The 15,348-nt window shown below is 44.5% G+C and overlaps 1 protein-coding gene across 1 annotated transcript; it reads left to right on the plus strand.

Annotated features, from left to right (window-relative positions):
- The first annotated feature begins 1,566 nt into the window (after positions 1–1,566).
- LOC118082220 (calcium-binding protein 2-like) lies at positions 1,567–14,253 on the plus strand. Its single transcript, XM_035109353.1, has 6 exons — positions 1,567–1,800; positions 8,782–8,812; positions 10,493–10,636; positions 11,373–11,482; positions 13,175–13,322; positions 14,225–14,253. Exons 1-6 carry the CDS (start codon positions 1,567–1,569, stop codon positions 14,251–14,253), a joined length of 696 nt encoding a protein of 231 aa, XP_034965244.1.
- Positions 14,254–15,348: the final 1,095 nt, after the last annotated feature.

Consider the following 15,348-nt stretch of genomic DNA (forward strand, 5'->3'; position numbering starts at 1 on the left):
GAAAATGATACAAACCAAGAATAGCCTATTTAAAAGAGTCTGTCACCTATACCGTGGTACCTCAGGTTAAATACTTAATTGGTTCTGGAAGTCCATACTTAACCTGAAGCGTACTTAACCTGAAGCGAACTTTCCCATTGAAAGTAATGGAAAGTGGATTAATCCGTTCCAGACGGGTCTGCAGAGGATTTAAATTGAAAGTACTCAACCTGAAGTGTACTTAACCCAAGGTATGACTGTACAAGGAGGGGAAAGGTTACACTGAAAGTTGCAAAAGTTTTCGTCTGCTCAGAAATGTAGGAGACTTGCTTTGTTGAAAGGCATTTGTCTGTACTATCTTTCGTTATCTTCCCTCTGTCGAAAGTGGTTTCACTTCTTTTGATTTTACCTGTTTTATCTTCTGTCGTTTGTGATCTTTGAGATGACCTTGTTCATTTAACAATAAAGCAATAAAAGTAATTGAGATCAAGTTGTGTGTAAATTGAAAGCTGGCATGTTGTTACACCACGCGTACAATGTAATCCAACTACACAGAAGGTATTCCTTGCTTTGTTTTCATTTACCCTGTTAAATCCAGTTTAGTTCTAAAGCAGGCACACCCAACTTCCAAGAGACTGCGATCTACTCCCACTATAAAAAATAATGGCAGTGATCTACCCATTGGATTGACCAGAGTTGTTGAGCTTTTTTGAGGGGAGGATGAGCCAAAGGTGTTCAGCTTTTGGGGGGGGTCAGGGCCCCACAATCAACCATCACGATCAACCTGTTGGACATCCCTGTTCTAAAGGGTGTGTGCTGCCTCCTCAATGGCCGAGAGCTGTCAGTAATTTCAGTGCAGAGCTGGGATGTATCACCTTTTGCATATATTATATTGTTGTTTTCCTGTGGCTAATGAGACTATCCTGGCTTCCCTCCCCCCCCAAAGTGAGTGTTGTTTCCAAGAAGAACCTGGCTGTGTTTCTGCAGACTAGGGCATGAGTTATGCTGAATTCAGTGGGAATTGCTTGTGAATAATCATACATAGGATCCTATGGTGTGGTGTCTTATGTCCAGAGTTGGAAAATCAGCCACTATGTAGAGCTAAAAGTACCGAAAAGTAGGGAAGGACTGCAAGTGCTATAGGCGTGATGAGCAGGTACATTACAGCAACTGTCTCGTGGTGACTTTATACCACTGTTGCAACCCCTGAAAGGCAGCCCCCCTAGGACCTAATTCCTTGTCTCCGTTAGGCCACTGGTGTCCTCATTTCCGCTGCTTGAGAGAGCTTAACACGAGACAGCTAGCTCATGCTCAAGGCAATGTGCCTGGAAAAACAACACATGCTCTGCCACTTGGCAGCTATAGATGGGAGAGCTTGGAGATGGCTTCTCTGTGGCAGGAGCCATGGGACAAAGGGGTTGGAAGCCAGACCTGCTATCTCTACAATAATCCTCACTAATTGGCTTCCCCACCCCACCCTGCTCCTCCCTGGAGGTGGAGTATAAGAGGATTTCTTGGCTGCTTCATAAGCCCTCCCCCCATTCTCAGTCTTCACAGGGTGCCTGTTCCGAGAGACACACCTGTCCCATGCAACGCAAGCAGTCCGGTGAGGCAGAGGGCCCGGCCAAGGGCAAAGCGCAGGAAGGCGAGCAGCCCCCCAAGGAAGAAAGTGAGCCCAAGGGCAGCAGAAGCCCTGGCTCTGAATCAAGGCAAAGATCCCACTCCGGCCACGGGCGCAAACACAGCAAAAAGCATCAGGCTGACCCCCATGCAGCTGCCATTAAGACCTACTCCCCTTTCCTCAACACTGTCTTTGGCAAGGTGAGTTGCTGTCTGCTAGCAGAAGGGGACGGAGAAGGGAGTAGTGGGGCTGAGAGGCAATGCATCCTGTACATCAATGGCAAACTCATGCTCCAAGGAGATCGTTGTGTAGCCAGAATGGAGCCATCCACACACATGAAGGTGGTATCGGCAGGCTCGGGGGAAACCCAGGGTTTGCAGAAATAGGGGAGGAAATTAAAGAATATTAAGGGGAGACCCCTATAATTGTCAAATGAGGACTGAGCAGATTCAGTAGGCATGGGATGCTGGCTAATGGAGGGTGTGGCATCAAACAGGTGGGCACGAAGGTGCCTGGAAGTGTGACTCCTGCATTTTGTTGCAGGTCCCACATGGGCGATGCAGAAAAGGGAACCAGGAAAGCGGAGCAGAAAGGGCTGAGTGGGCTCAGGAAGGACAATGCGGGAAATGGTTTAGGATAAACGGCGACGAAGTACAAGCAACGTATTGTGCAGTTGCTGGGTCGGGGCAGGTAGCCCATTCAGTGTTAGCTCAAAGCTGAGGTGGTGTCCACATGTAACGAGCACAGGAATCGCAACAGAATTATCTCCTGGGGTGGGAGTGAAATGAATGGAGGCTTCTTCCCACCTTTGTAGTGTCAGCGATGGGCATAGTGGCCGGCTACTTACTGTAGTGGTACAATAGTTAGCTTTGCCACTTCTCCCATTATGCTTCCAATGTGTTGTCCCATTGTTAATTGTGCTTCTTTAGGATGTCATGAATTCAGCCATTGAACTGTTTGCCATCTTGTTTACTTGTTGAGAAAAGTTTGGAAAAGAATTACAAAACTGATCCAGGGAAAGTGGGCAAGCTAGTTTTGTGACTTTGCAAGCACTAGCCAATCTTTGTTGTGCACTGCTGGTTTTCCACTGCAAACTTGCAGAGCCCGGTTTCCCCTCGGATTTTGACCCTGGAAAGACAATGGTTTGCTTGAGCAGAGCATCATGGGGAGTGCACTTTGTGAGCAGCCTTGCTTGCTACCCAGTGCCCAATTTATGTATAAGCTAAACAAGCTATAGCTTAGGGCCCCACTCTCTTGGGGGCCCCCAAAAAAAATTAAAGGGAAAAAACTGGATGTGCATTTCCAAAATATAAGATAAAAAACAAATAAAATAAAACCTACATTCAGCAACAGTGTTTTGTGTTGTGTAGGCTCCTATGGTGTAAGTAATGGGCCCCACTTGCTATATAAAGGGTCCCATTACCTCCAGTAGCTTCATCAAATCTAAATTCAGCCCTGCTGCTACCCAAGTTACATGACATTTCTCCACAGCCTAGCATTGCATTAATGGAAGTTACAGTAGTTGGTCAGCAGAGTGTTTAAGTGTGATATCTTCACAGAAGATGAGGGTATATTACTGGCAATAAGGCATGGATGGAATGCCTGGAAAGCCAGGGGGGGGGCAGTTTATTAGGATGGGAGCTTGCATGCTGAATTTTCCAAAACAGTATATTCCTACTGGGAAACTGAGATGTGTGCTTTTTCTGCACACACATATATAGATATTTTGAGCTACTGGCAGAAATCCTGCTTTGCCTACAGAAGGTGCCAAGCTCATACTATCTAGTTAAAAATATTGTGTGATGGGAAAGCCCTCTGCTTGAGATGCTGCCAGTCAAAGTGGACAATACTGGGGTAGATGGGCAAATGTAGCCTAATCTGCCTGCATCTGTAATACTGCTGCATCTATATGCCTTATTCCAGCCTTTCCCAAGCTGGCGCCCCCCCCCCCCAATGTTTCACTTCCAGCATTAAAAGCCCTAAACAACTTGGGATCAGGATAGCTAAGGGACTACCTTGCCCACTATATCCCTGCCTGGCGACTGAGCTGCTCAGATAGGACACTGCCAAGAAGACTGTATGCTCCAGAGATGTGCTTAGTGCATGCTAGAAACTGGGCTTTGAGTGCTGCAGCTCCAGCTCTTGAGAATTAATTACCAGCTGAAATCAGACAGGCACCTGGCATTATGATGTTTAGGCACCTACTGAAGACATTTCTGTTTACCTTTCCCAGAGGTGTACCCCAGTAATTTATATTGGATGAAATGTTTTCACTGTTTTTAAAGTTTGTATGGATGGTGCTACCGTTTTAGAGTTTGTTGAATTGATTTTATTGTTCTTAGAGTTCGTGTTCCTGTGTTTTATTCCAGTTTTACCGCTTAGATAGCTTTATGCCATCTATACAAGTGATCAATACATTTGTTTAACAACAACAACAGCAACTATCATCAGCCCCAGCCTGCAAGGTTGTATGATGTTGGGGCTGATTGGAGCACAGCTATGCTGGCTGAGGCTAATAGTCCAAAACATCTGGATTGCACCAGCCTTATTCTCTACCATTACCTTGCCCTGATTTAGGGGGCCATTGATTTGTACAGCTTTGGATAGTTCTGGGGTGCTTATTTCCTGACAAAGGTTTCCTTGCAGATGCAAAAGCTAGTCTTTAGTGCAGAGGCTGAGTGGGCTTCAGGCACCAGAACAGAGCAGATCCACTTGGACACAGCAAGCAAGAGGGGTGGCGGAACGCCTGTGAAGATTATAACTAGCCCTCTGCAACACCCTGACCCCAACTTGATTAGTTCATATAAATAGCTGGAGACTGAGGATGCCCTGCCAGGAGGACAGGAAATCCCATTAGCCCTAGAGAAAGGTGGGGAGAAGAGCTGAAGGAACTGTAGCCTAGCCTTTGGGGGTTTCCCAAAGCTCTCTTCTGGTTGGGAGTGGGTTCCTGTGGGGTCCCATGGGGACACAGGCAGCCATCTCCCTAAGAGCAGCAGCAGCACCTCCAGCTTTTAGTCAACCTCCCTGTGCTAGCAGCCTTCTTCTATTCACACAGGGATGGCAGAGAAAGGATCTGGTGAGTCAGTGATCTGCTCTTGACCTCCAATCCATTTAATCCAACCTTCAGCAGGTTAATTTGGGAAGCGATTTCTCAGTGGGGTGGAGGAGGTGGGGAAGGGTTGTTCTGAGCCTCAGCTTATTATGCAATCTTCCCTCCGTGCTAATGAGCTGATGGGTGGAGGTGGAGACTTCTCAGAGGACACTGACAGGGAAATATTTGCTTAGCAGCAAAGATAGGCAGGTCCTGTAACAAAATGCTGCAGTGTGCACTGAGCGTTTCACAGCAAATGCATTCTGCATAATGTTCTTAACATGGTAGGTAGCCGTGTTGGTCTGACGTAGTCGAAACAAAATAAAAACATTCCTTCCAGCAGCACCTTAGAGACCAACTAAGTTTGTCATTGGTATGAGCATTCGTGTGCATGCACAATTCTTCAGATACACTGAAACAGAAGTACAGTGGAACCTCGGTTTATGAACACCTCGGTTTACGAATTTTCGGTTTATGAAAGCCGCAGACCCATCTGGAATGGATTAATTCACTTTCCATTACTTTCAATGGGAAAGTTCGCTTCAGTTTATGAACGCTTCAGTTTATGAACAGACTTCCGGAACCAATTACACCCATGCTTTGGGTTAAGTACGCTTCAGGTTGAGTACTCCGTGGACCCATCTGGAACAGATTAATCCACTTTCCATTACTTTCAATGGGAAAGCTCGCTTCAGTTTATGAACGCTTCAGTTTAAGTACTCCGCGGACCGTCTGGAACAGATTAATCCACTTTCCCATTACTTTCAATGGGAAAGTTCGCTTCAGTTTATGAACACTTCAGTTTATGAACAGACTTCCAGAACCAATTGTGTTCATAAACCGAGGTACCACTGTATCTGAAGAAGTGTGCATGCACACGAAATCTCATACCAATGACAAACTTAGTTGGTCTCTATGGTGCTGCTGGAAGGAATGTTTTTATTTTGTTCTTAACATGGTGATAATGCATCAGACCAGAGGTGGGTTTATTCTGCTTTTAGTTGCTCCTTGATGCTTTCCCAATGCTACCACCTTGTTGTCCTCTGGAGGGACTATAAAAGCAGGACAAAAATAAACTAGAACATTTGTGATATCAACAATTATAGAGGGGTCCTAAAATGTATGTTCCTGTTCAAGGTTCCAGCCAGTCAGCCATGTAGAATACTCCTATTGCATTTCCCCATTTTTCTAGTTTTCCTTCCCAAGCTGACATTCAGAATTCTGCACTGAGGATGTTCAGTTCTCACTGGACTGTTTTGGGGGTTCCTTGCCCTTTAAGGCTCCCCCCATACTCCTTGGAGTTTCCCCCCACCAAACATGCTGATCCCTCCCTCTTGTTCTTTCAGTGGTTATGTTTTGGCTCCATTCCTGTTGGCGCTCACCATCAGAGTTTATTATTTGAGGAATAAAGATGCTAAGAATATATATTGACAGACATATATATATATATATATATATATATATATATATATATATATACACACACACACACATACATACATATACAGATTTCTGTATTGTAATATTTTGTTGGAAGCCGCCCAGAGTGGCTGGGGGAACCCGGCCAGATGGGCGGGGTATAAATAATAAATTATTATTATTATTATTATTATTATTATTATTATTATTATTATTATTATATATTGACTGAGGTAGGCTGGTTGGCTCAGTGACAATAGAGACCGATCATATTTAGATACAGCCAGTGCTTTTTTTCTGGGGGTACGCAGGGGTATGCATACCCCTAAACATTTTGTGAATCTAAGTTTCGCCTCATTGAGGGGCAGTATTTCAATATGAGTAGGAAAATGAGAGTACCCCTAAATTCTGGGTAATAATAATGGTGAGCTTTGAGAACAAAATTATATCCAAACTTTGTTCAGTCAGTAAGATATAAATCTTGATATGGGAGAAAGTGAAAATGAAACAATTTGGAGGGTAGTTGAATAAGAAACTTGCTGAAGAAGATTGCTGCATACGTGTAAAGCTGAGTAATACACTTTTGTTTTTGTTAATTGGAAACCTTTTTAAACCTTTGTTTGACTACATAAAATGTACATTCGACTGAATACATGTTGCTGCTGTACTGTGAATTACAACTATTTCCTACATAGAATACAGTCATACCTCAGTTTAAGTATGCTTTGGTTTGGTTTGAGTTTAAGTACTCTGCGGACCTGTCTGGAACGGATTAATCCATTTTCCATTACTTTCAATGGGAAAGTTCGCTTCAGGTTAAGTATGCTTCAGGTTAAGTACAGACTTCCAGAACCAATTGTGTACTTAAACCGAGGTACCACTGTAATAGAATTGTAGAGTCGTGAGGGATCTGGGGGTCATTTAGTCTAACCCACTGCAGGAATCTCAACACACAGTTGCTTACTTTTGCAACTGGACGGGAGCTTTGCAAATGTGCTGGCAATTTTATTGCTGCACCACTAGGAGGACATACCTGACAGAACTGTAATCACAGGAAGGATTCTCTTTGAGGGAGAGGTGATATTTACTGGGACATATTATGTGCCCTAAGCTCAGTGTTTCTCAACCAGTGTGCCTCCAGATGTTTTGGGACTACAACTCCCATCATTCCTGACCACTGGTCTTGCTAGCTAGGGATGATGGGAGTTGTAGTCCCAAAACATCTGGAGGCACACTGGTTGAGAAACACTGCCCTAACTTAGCAGCAAGGCCAACTGAACTTATGGTAATTAAATCTTACTTCTGGGTAAACACATGTAAGGCTGCACAGTAATAATAACTGGAATACAAAAAGCAAACATATTCCAGGACAAATATATTAGGTCATGGTGGAAAATGCTGCACTGCACATATTAATAATCAGATGTATTACATAAAGGATGGTTAAGTCATGCAAGTATATTTTGAGCGTGGTTGGAAATAGATGGGTATTTCCTGAAATGCTTGAAAGGGGAACTGCATAGTGCAAGACCAGGCAGCTTTTACTTACATAAATCAAAACATTGGAGAATATATGAACAGTCATTTAAAAAACAACAACAGCTGACAACCTGGTCTGGATCCTGTCATTGATGGTCCAATAAGGAAAGGGAGGGAGCACAGCTGGAGACATAAGACCCAGAAATTAGATTGCAATCCTAACCTTACGTGTGAGTAAACCCTAATGAATTCAATAGGGCTTACACATGAGGGGACATGGAAAGGATTGCACTGCAAATTGCTGGTACTAGTCTTTGAGTCTCGGCAGCCTATCCAAGTATAGGGTTGCCATATTTGAAAAAAGTAAAAATCTGGACACAAAAGATGTTGGCAAAGTTGATTACTGTAGCTTTTCTCTTTTTTTGCCAAAGTTGTTGAGCTTTTATTGCAGAAACTCAACACAAAACATGAGTTTTTGAGCTATTTTTTTATGGGAATCGCCAAAATCGTCACTACCGACATGAGCTGCCATATGTCTGGGCTGCCATACATTTTCCTGGACATTTCAGTGATTTCCGCCTAGACGCTGTTTAAGAGGGCTGAAATTCCAGACATATGATAACCCTAAAACAAATATTTTCCTCTAAGAGGTAAAGGTAAAGGGACACCTGACCATTAGGTCCAGTCGTGGACGACTCTGGGATTATGGCGCTCATCTCGCTTTACTGACCAAGGGAGCCGGCATACAGCTTCCAGGTCACGTGGCCAGCATGACTAAGCCACTTCTGGCGAACCAGAGCAGCGCACAGAAACGCCGTTTACCTTCCTGCCGGAGTGGTACCTATTTATCTACTTGCACTTTGACGTGCTTTCGAACTGCTAGGTTGGTAGGAGCAGGGACCGAACAATGGGAGCTCACCCTGTCGCGGGGATTCGAACTGCCGACCTTCTTATCGGCAAGCCCTAGGCTCTGTGGTTTAACCTACAGTGCCACTTAAAATAAGGTAGCTTAGAAAAAAAGCAAAGAAACAAACAAATCTCTTCTAGGAGTTCCCCGTTCTGATATTTCATCCACCCCTGTAACTCTGCTCATGATGATTCAGTTCTAGACAGAGTAAATAGAGGCAGTTTGCAAGAGACTTGGGCTCTAACTCTCTACTCGCCTTGTTTTTTCTCTCTTCCTTTTTTCCAGGAGAGGGAGCTTTCACCAGTGGAGCTGGATGGTGAGTTGGCATTGTTGAGAGAAGGTGCTGGGGAACTGGAGTCCTAACTTAATGGGGCACAGGAGAGGGGAAAGGCAGTACGCTGTTTTTCACTACATCAGACACAGTAAAAGGGCAAGGCACATATCCCATCACTTTCCCCCAATATCCCTGGGATAGTTCTTCAGCATCCTAGTTTGGAAGTGATGCCAAATGTATATTTTTAATCAGAACAAAAGAGAGAGCAGTTTTCCACATTTCATTCAAAATGCTGCGGAGGAAAAATCACATGTACATCATGAACATAAAAAAAAAAATAGCTATGAATTATTTGGCACACCAACACTACAAACCATGAACTAACCCAAATTGCCCTACAAACAATTAAACAAACCATGGCTTGTTTCTCCAAAGTTTGGTTTGGTTTCCAGCTGCTCTTGCCTCATGACTTTGTAACTTAATGAACATCTCTGGGGTGGGGAATCGTGGCTAAGGAAGGGTGTTGGGTTAGCACGTAACATCAAACCAAGAATCATAAGCCAACAACAAGCCATGGCTTCAGATTGTCTTTTGTTGGCAGTGAACAAACCACAGTTAAGCCACTGGGCGGTGTTTGAATGATCAGACAAGCCAAGGATTAATGGGTCCTTTAGCATTATATGCAAGCTGGGCCTATGCTGCACAAAGGCATTTCAAATTAAGAAGGTCAATAATGCAGTCATTTTTACCTTCACTCCATCACTCATTTGCTATCTCAATTCTCCAAAGCAAATGTAGCAAAATGTTTGCTCGCTCACTAAATGACTGTTGGTACCACATTTTTGCTGCCCCCAAACTAGGTGTTGTAATTCTCCTTGGGAACAACCTCTGCTCATCACACTGCTTTGAGGTTTATTTGTTGTTACAATCAAGCAATCAAGCAAAATATAAATCTTATGGAGTAAATAAACTGTGTAGCAAAGGATTCTCAGTAGATGAGATGAATCAATAGGACACTGCTCCTCAGCAGGCATCCCTCAACCCGATTACTCGATCCTCTTTATTCCGCCTGCCAAGGATCTGACTGTTTCCCAATCTTTTCCATCACCATTACACATGTAATAGTTTTTTTCTACTACCATGCATGGCTGCTAGCGTCCTTTTCCTAGCTGTCATGATTTTGGGGCCAATGCATGAGATAGCAGCTCTGGGTTGGCACGAAAAGATGTGGGACTCTCCTACTTGGCAATTTAATTTAGAGTTGCCACTAATTATGAACTATCCATTAGTTAGGTAAAATAAGTAATGTCAACATGGGACTTACTAGGACCATGGCATAATCACTGGTCTCTGGTCACATTGTTACATTTCATAATTAAAAACATCAAGAGTTGGAAAACAGGACACTGGTGCCTAAATGGCCATTAGAGTCCCACGCAGCAATTTCCGTTTTTGCAGTGTTTATCACAAACACAAAAGCTGTGCATTAAATCCCTTCAAAAGCAACTTGCCTTTATTAGTGTGAGAGACATCCAGCAACCCTTTGAAGTTTCATAACTAGAGCAACCCCTGGGGGCAAGTTTGTCCTTTCTGTTGTCCTCTTGTCTCCTCCATGACTGCACGGTCTTCCTGTGTCCCCAAGCAAGGTGAGGAGAGAGGAGGTCAAGGCAGGTGGTATCATTGTCTCACTTCTATGAAATGTCTTTGGGACTTGCCTTGCAGAACTGCTAGATGCCTTCAAGGAGTTTGACACTGACCAGGACGGCTACATCAGTTACAAGGACCTGGGAGAGTGCATGCGAACTATGGGCTACATGCCCACCGAGATGGAGCTGATTGAGATCTCCCAGCACATCAAAATGCGCAGTGAGTTGCAGGGTGCAGGTGGGGATATGTACCCAAAATCTGCCTCAGGGAAGTACTGCCCTGTTCCTTACAGCCCGAAGGCCTCTGGCTGAATGCCCTCACCCCAGAATTCCAGTTTTGGTGGTTCCTATTAGCAGGGGTGATATTCAAAATTGTCTTTAGGGGCAATTAAAAAAGATGAAGAAGAAGCCATTTTACAGGCTTCAGTTCCTCCCCCTGAGTCTCTAGAAGTTCTAATTGGGCAATGGAGAATGGATGCATCTTCTCCATTACACATGATATAAAGGTGCATAGGTTTGATTCAGTTTTCATTTAAAGGTGAAATGCAGCTACTCTTTGGAACTCACACTGGGGTTTTCCAGCCAAATAATGTTTACAAAAATGCACGTACTATGGGAAAGTGTGCATAAAACTGAATGTATTTGGGAAAATAGCATGCCAAATTTATTATAGCAGGAGAAATTGCTTCCAAAAATGTGTACATCAGTCAAAATTGCATACAGAAATGTGTTTATTAAGAGATGTTCACACACACACACACACACACACACACACACACACACACACACGACAGACTGACTAGAACAATGAACAGGAACTCTCCACGCTGCAACATTATGCTGCAGGTTCCATTTGTGTTACTGAATGTGGTGCAGTCATTCCGCAAAAAGTTCAGCTAGCTTCTCTGCCCAGTCCTTGGGAAGCTGACTTTTCCTCTCCTTCTCTTTCCTCATAGTGGGAGGTCGTGTAGACTTTGAGGACTTCGTAGAGATGATGGGCCCAAAGTTGCGTGAGGAGACTGCTCACATGGTGGGCGTGAGGGAGCTGAAAATTGCCTTCCGTGAGGTATGATGGGAAGCCAATCAGCGGGAGGGAAGCAGGGAATTGTGATATTCCTCAAACCATATTCCATGTAATGCTTTAGATACAACTGCACATTATATTTCCATAAGCCCTGACATTGTAAGGATTCATCCCTGATGAATTGTAAGACACACAGAAGTCATAGCTGTCAAGTTCTCCCTTTTTTAAAGGGAAATTCCCTTATGTTGAATAGTGTTCCTCGCGAGAAAAGGGAAAACTTGACAGCTATGAGAAGTATGTAGGTTCAGGCTAGAAATGTGGGTGGCAACTAGCCAGGGAATCATCTTGGCCCTCCAGATGTTATAGAACTACATTTCCCAATATCCTTGGTTGTTGGCTGTGCTTTCTGTGGCTTCCTCAACCTCGGCCCTCCAGATGTTTTGAGACTACAATTCCCATCATCCCTGACCACTGGTCCTGCTAGCTAGGGATCATGGGAGTTGTAGGCCAAAAACATCTGTAGGGCCGAGGTTGGGGAAGCCTGCACTAGATAATATATTTTTCATTGTTGTTTTTAAACTGCAAGCTTTTTGAAGACCCCACAGGGCTAGCAATAGGGCATATACATTTCAGAAATAAATATGAAAGTTCTTCCAGCCTTTTCAGGGTCTTGGGTAGTGCTCTGTGTGCAGAATAGCTCTGTGTTCGCCACATTAGTCTGTAAAACATATCAACCATAATATTGGCTTATTTTGGTTGGAGTGTTTGGTAGTCCTACTGGCTCCACAGAATTAGAGATGACAGTTGGAAGAATAGTTGGCTGCCCACGATGGATCTTGCTATGGCCAAATAAAGGGAACTAATTAGATGAAGTATTAATACATTGCCCTCTGGCGGCTGTCCGTGTGAATAACAATATTTATTCTCAGGTGGAACATTTTAGCCTATGCAGGAGAACGTGTTTCTGTGTTGTGCAAGCTCTCTAGGGGGCAACTAAAGTGCAGTAGAACACCTTAGATATGGCTAACATGTATTCAAAAGCATATCTCCTGTCTTAGTGCTGGTTCTGTGATGTTTCTTCATTGAGTTGCTATGTGCACACAAGAGGAACCAGGACAAGAGGTGCCTGATAGGTTTCTCTTGATGCTATGGAACGAGGAGTGGCTTCTAAAATAAGCTAAAACAACCTTACATTGGTAGGGCTGCAAGCAGCCGTGTTAGACCCGGCCAATGTAAATGATATATGAGCTCACTTCTCACACCCAGGTACCCACAGCGCTGAGGGACAGCTGCTTCTCTCTGGGGCAGTTGCACACTGGAGAGAGGACGTGTATGTAGAAAGGAGTGGAGCCAATGGCCTTTGGCGCTACCTGAGGAGGTGAAATACTAAATGACTGAGAAAGAGACCTGCATCTGTCTCTCACCAAATGGATACATCATTCGTTTGTTCATTCATTCATTCATTCATTCACACAACACCCCACACACTCCTGAAGGGCATGATGCAGGGAAACAACTCCTTTCCCACTGCAGGTGTGTGTGTGAAGGGGACCAAAGCTACTAGTAAATGCTTGCCAGCTTAGGATAGAGGAGCCGAGGTGGAGTGGGGTGACCAGGATTGGGGAGCATGGGGGTAAGCATGAAAAGAGGGGGATCTTAGGGGATTTGAGTTGAAAAGGAAACCGAAGCATCTGAGCTGGAGGTAACATTGTGCATGTGCCCTTCTTTCTGAAGTTCGACACAGATGGGGATGGAGCGATCAGTGGGGCAGAGCTGCGCCAGGCCGTGACTGTACTCATGGGGGAGCAGCTCAGTGGCCAGGAAGTGGATGAGATCCTGCAGGACATGGACCTCAATGGGGATGGAAGAGTGGACTTTGATGGTGAGAGAACGGAGCACCTTCCCTATTAACCGCCTTCTCTAAATGCAACACGAACCCCTGACTGGAGTGCCCAGCTTAAAACTCTATAGGGGTGGGCTCCTTGTGTGGTGTGCCTCCATCACAAAAGGCCAAAGTGGTATTTCTTCCTTTCCACCACCCTCCCCTGCAGTCTGTATTTGCTGGTTGCTCATTGTGCACAGCCCACACAAAGCCTGGATTTTTGCCTTCTAGTCCTATCAGAGGGCTATGATGTTACTTGCACCAGCAGGTAGATATGGAATGGCCATAGCTCTGCAAGAGCACATCTATTTTGCTTGCAATCCCTGGCATCTCCAGGTGCAGCTGGGAAAGAGACCTCTGTCTGAAAGCTTGGAGAACTGCTGCCAGCCAGTGTAGATAGACCATAGTAAACTGCATGGACCAATGGTCTGATTCAGTATAAGGCAGCTTCTGGTGTGTGTCTCCACCTCTACCCATATGTGCTTGCAGAACCAGGCTCATGAACTAAGTGGGAATTAAGACACTGAATAGTGAGAGGGAGAGGGAGGTATACTAACAGGAGAGACAACATCATTGCCAGGGGATCAGAGTTCCCGGGCCTATAATTATCCCACCATCACTGCCTGCTCTGCTGGTATGTGAAGAAATGCTGTGGGCAACTTGGAGATGAAACTCTGACCCTGTATACATTACCACTTTAGAATGCAGCTAAGTCATACTTTTTCTGAAGCTAGTTTGAAGAAGAAAAATGCATCAAAATTCAATATTTTTCTAAGAAATGTCAGAAGAGATACAGGAGAGATGTGGTTTGTGGCTAACGTCATGTGTATGACATGGGGGGTGCAGAGCGTGCACACCGTGGCTATCTCAGGGACTGATTCTCCTCTTCCCATCTGTTTCAGAGTTTGTGATGATGCTGTCAAGCAGGTAACAAGATCCAAAGGAAAGTGAGTGTTTTCTTACTTCCAGAATAACTGTCCTTTCCCACTGATACCCAGAGGGCGCTGACTGCCCTTTGATGTCTCTTCACCTCCTGAAGATAGTGGGGCAACACCCACAGAAGGCTGCAGTATCTCCTCCAATTCTGGGTCCTTCAGTGAAAACCCATGCACACCCAACTACCAGCTAACTCCACCTTCACATGGTGCAAGATATCTCAGGCGGGCATGCTCTGACCCAGGGGATCTATCCTGCAGCTGAAGAGGCCTCCTCTCTCCTCTGGATATGGAATATTGTTCCTATGGATCAAATCTGAAGCTTTGGGTGATTTTCCTGTATCCAAGCTTCTGCACAGCATTTTTCTATTTTATTTTTTCATTTCTAAACCAATCTAATATCTGCCTGCCTGTCTGGTATACAAAATCTCAGTTAAAAGCAAAACACTATAACAGATAATATCAAAGCAAAATACATTCAGTTTTGGGCTTCATCCATGAGCCCAGAATTCCTGGAGAATCCCACTAAAATCAGGGAGTTGTCAGTATTCTCCTGAACTTGAATGGTGGTATCCAAATATCTCCGGGGCAAAACAAATACATGAATGAAAGGCCTGTTTGCAGAGGCCTTGAGATGGAATGGGAAGAAATGAACCTTAGTGTGCTTCTGTCCGTCCCCACTAGGCTATGTTACTGGGGGTGTGCACTGTCTGGTTAAATCAATGAAACAACATTCAGGCTAGCCAGTAGCGAACTGGAAGAACCAGCCCATTGCTATGTATTTCCACAAGATGTGAAGCACTCCCCAAGGACTACGTTGTTGAAGCCTCAACTTTGTATTTTTTTGTAGTGCAACAGTTTAAGCCACTGTTCAAGTCCTTTCTCTCTCCTATGCCAAGAGCTGGCAGGAGCCTGTACTGCAAAATAAAAGGGTTTGTAGAGCATAGCTCAGCGTTGGAGCAAATATCCCACATTCTAAAGTTCCCAGGCTGCATCACCAGCGTTTTGAACCAAGAGGTAGGGTAGCTGCAGGAAGGTTAGGAAAGCCCCACTGAATGAAACCCCAGAGAGTTACCACCAGGCAGAGCAGA

The sequence above is a fragment of the Zootoca vivipara genome, chromosome 1 (assembly GCF_963506605.1).
Source record: "Zootoca vivipara chromosome 1, rZooViv1.1, whole genome shotgun sequence".
Taxonomy (NCBI): Eukaryota; Metazoa; Chordata; class Lepidosauria; order Squamata; family Lacertidae; genus Zootoca; species Zootoca vivipara.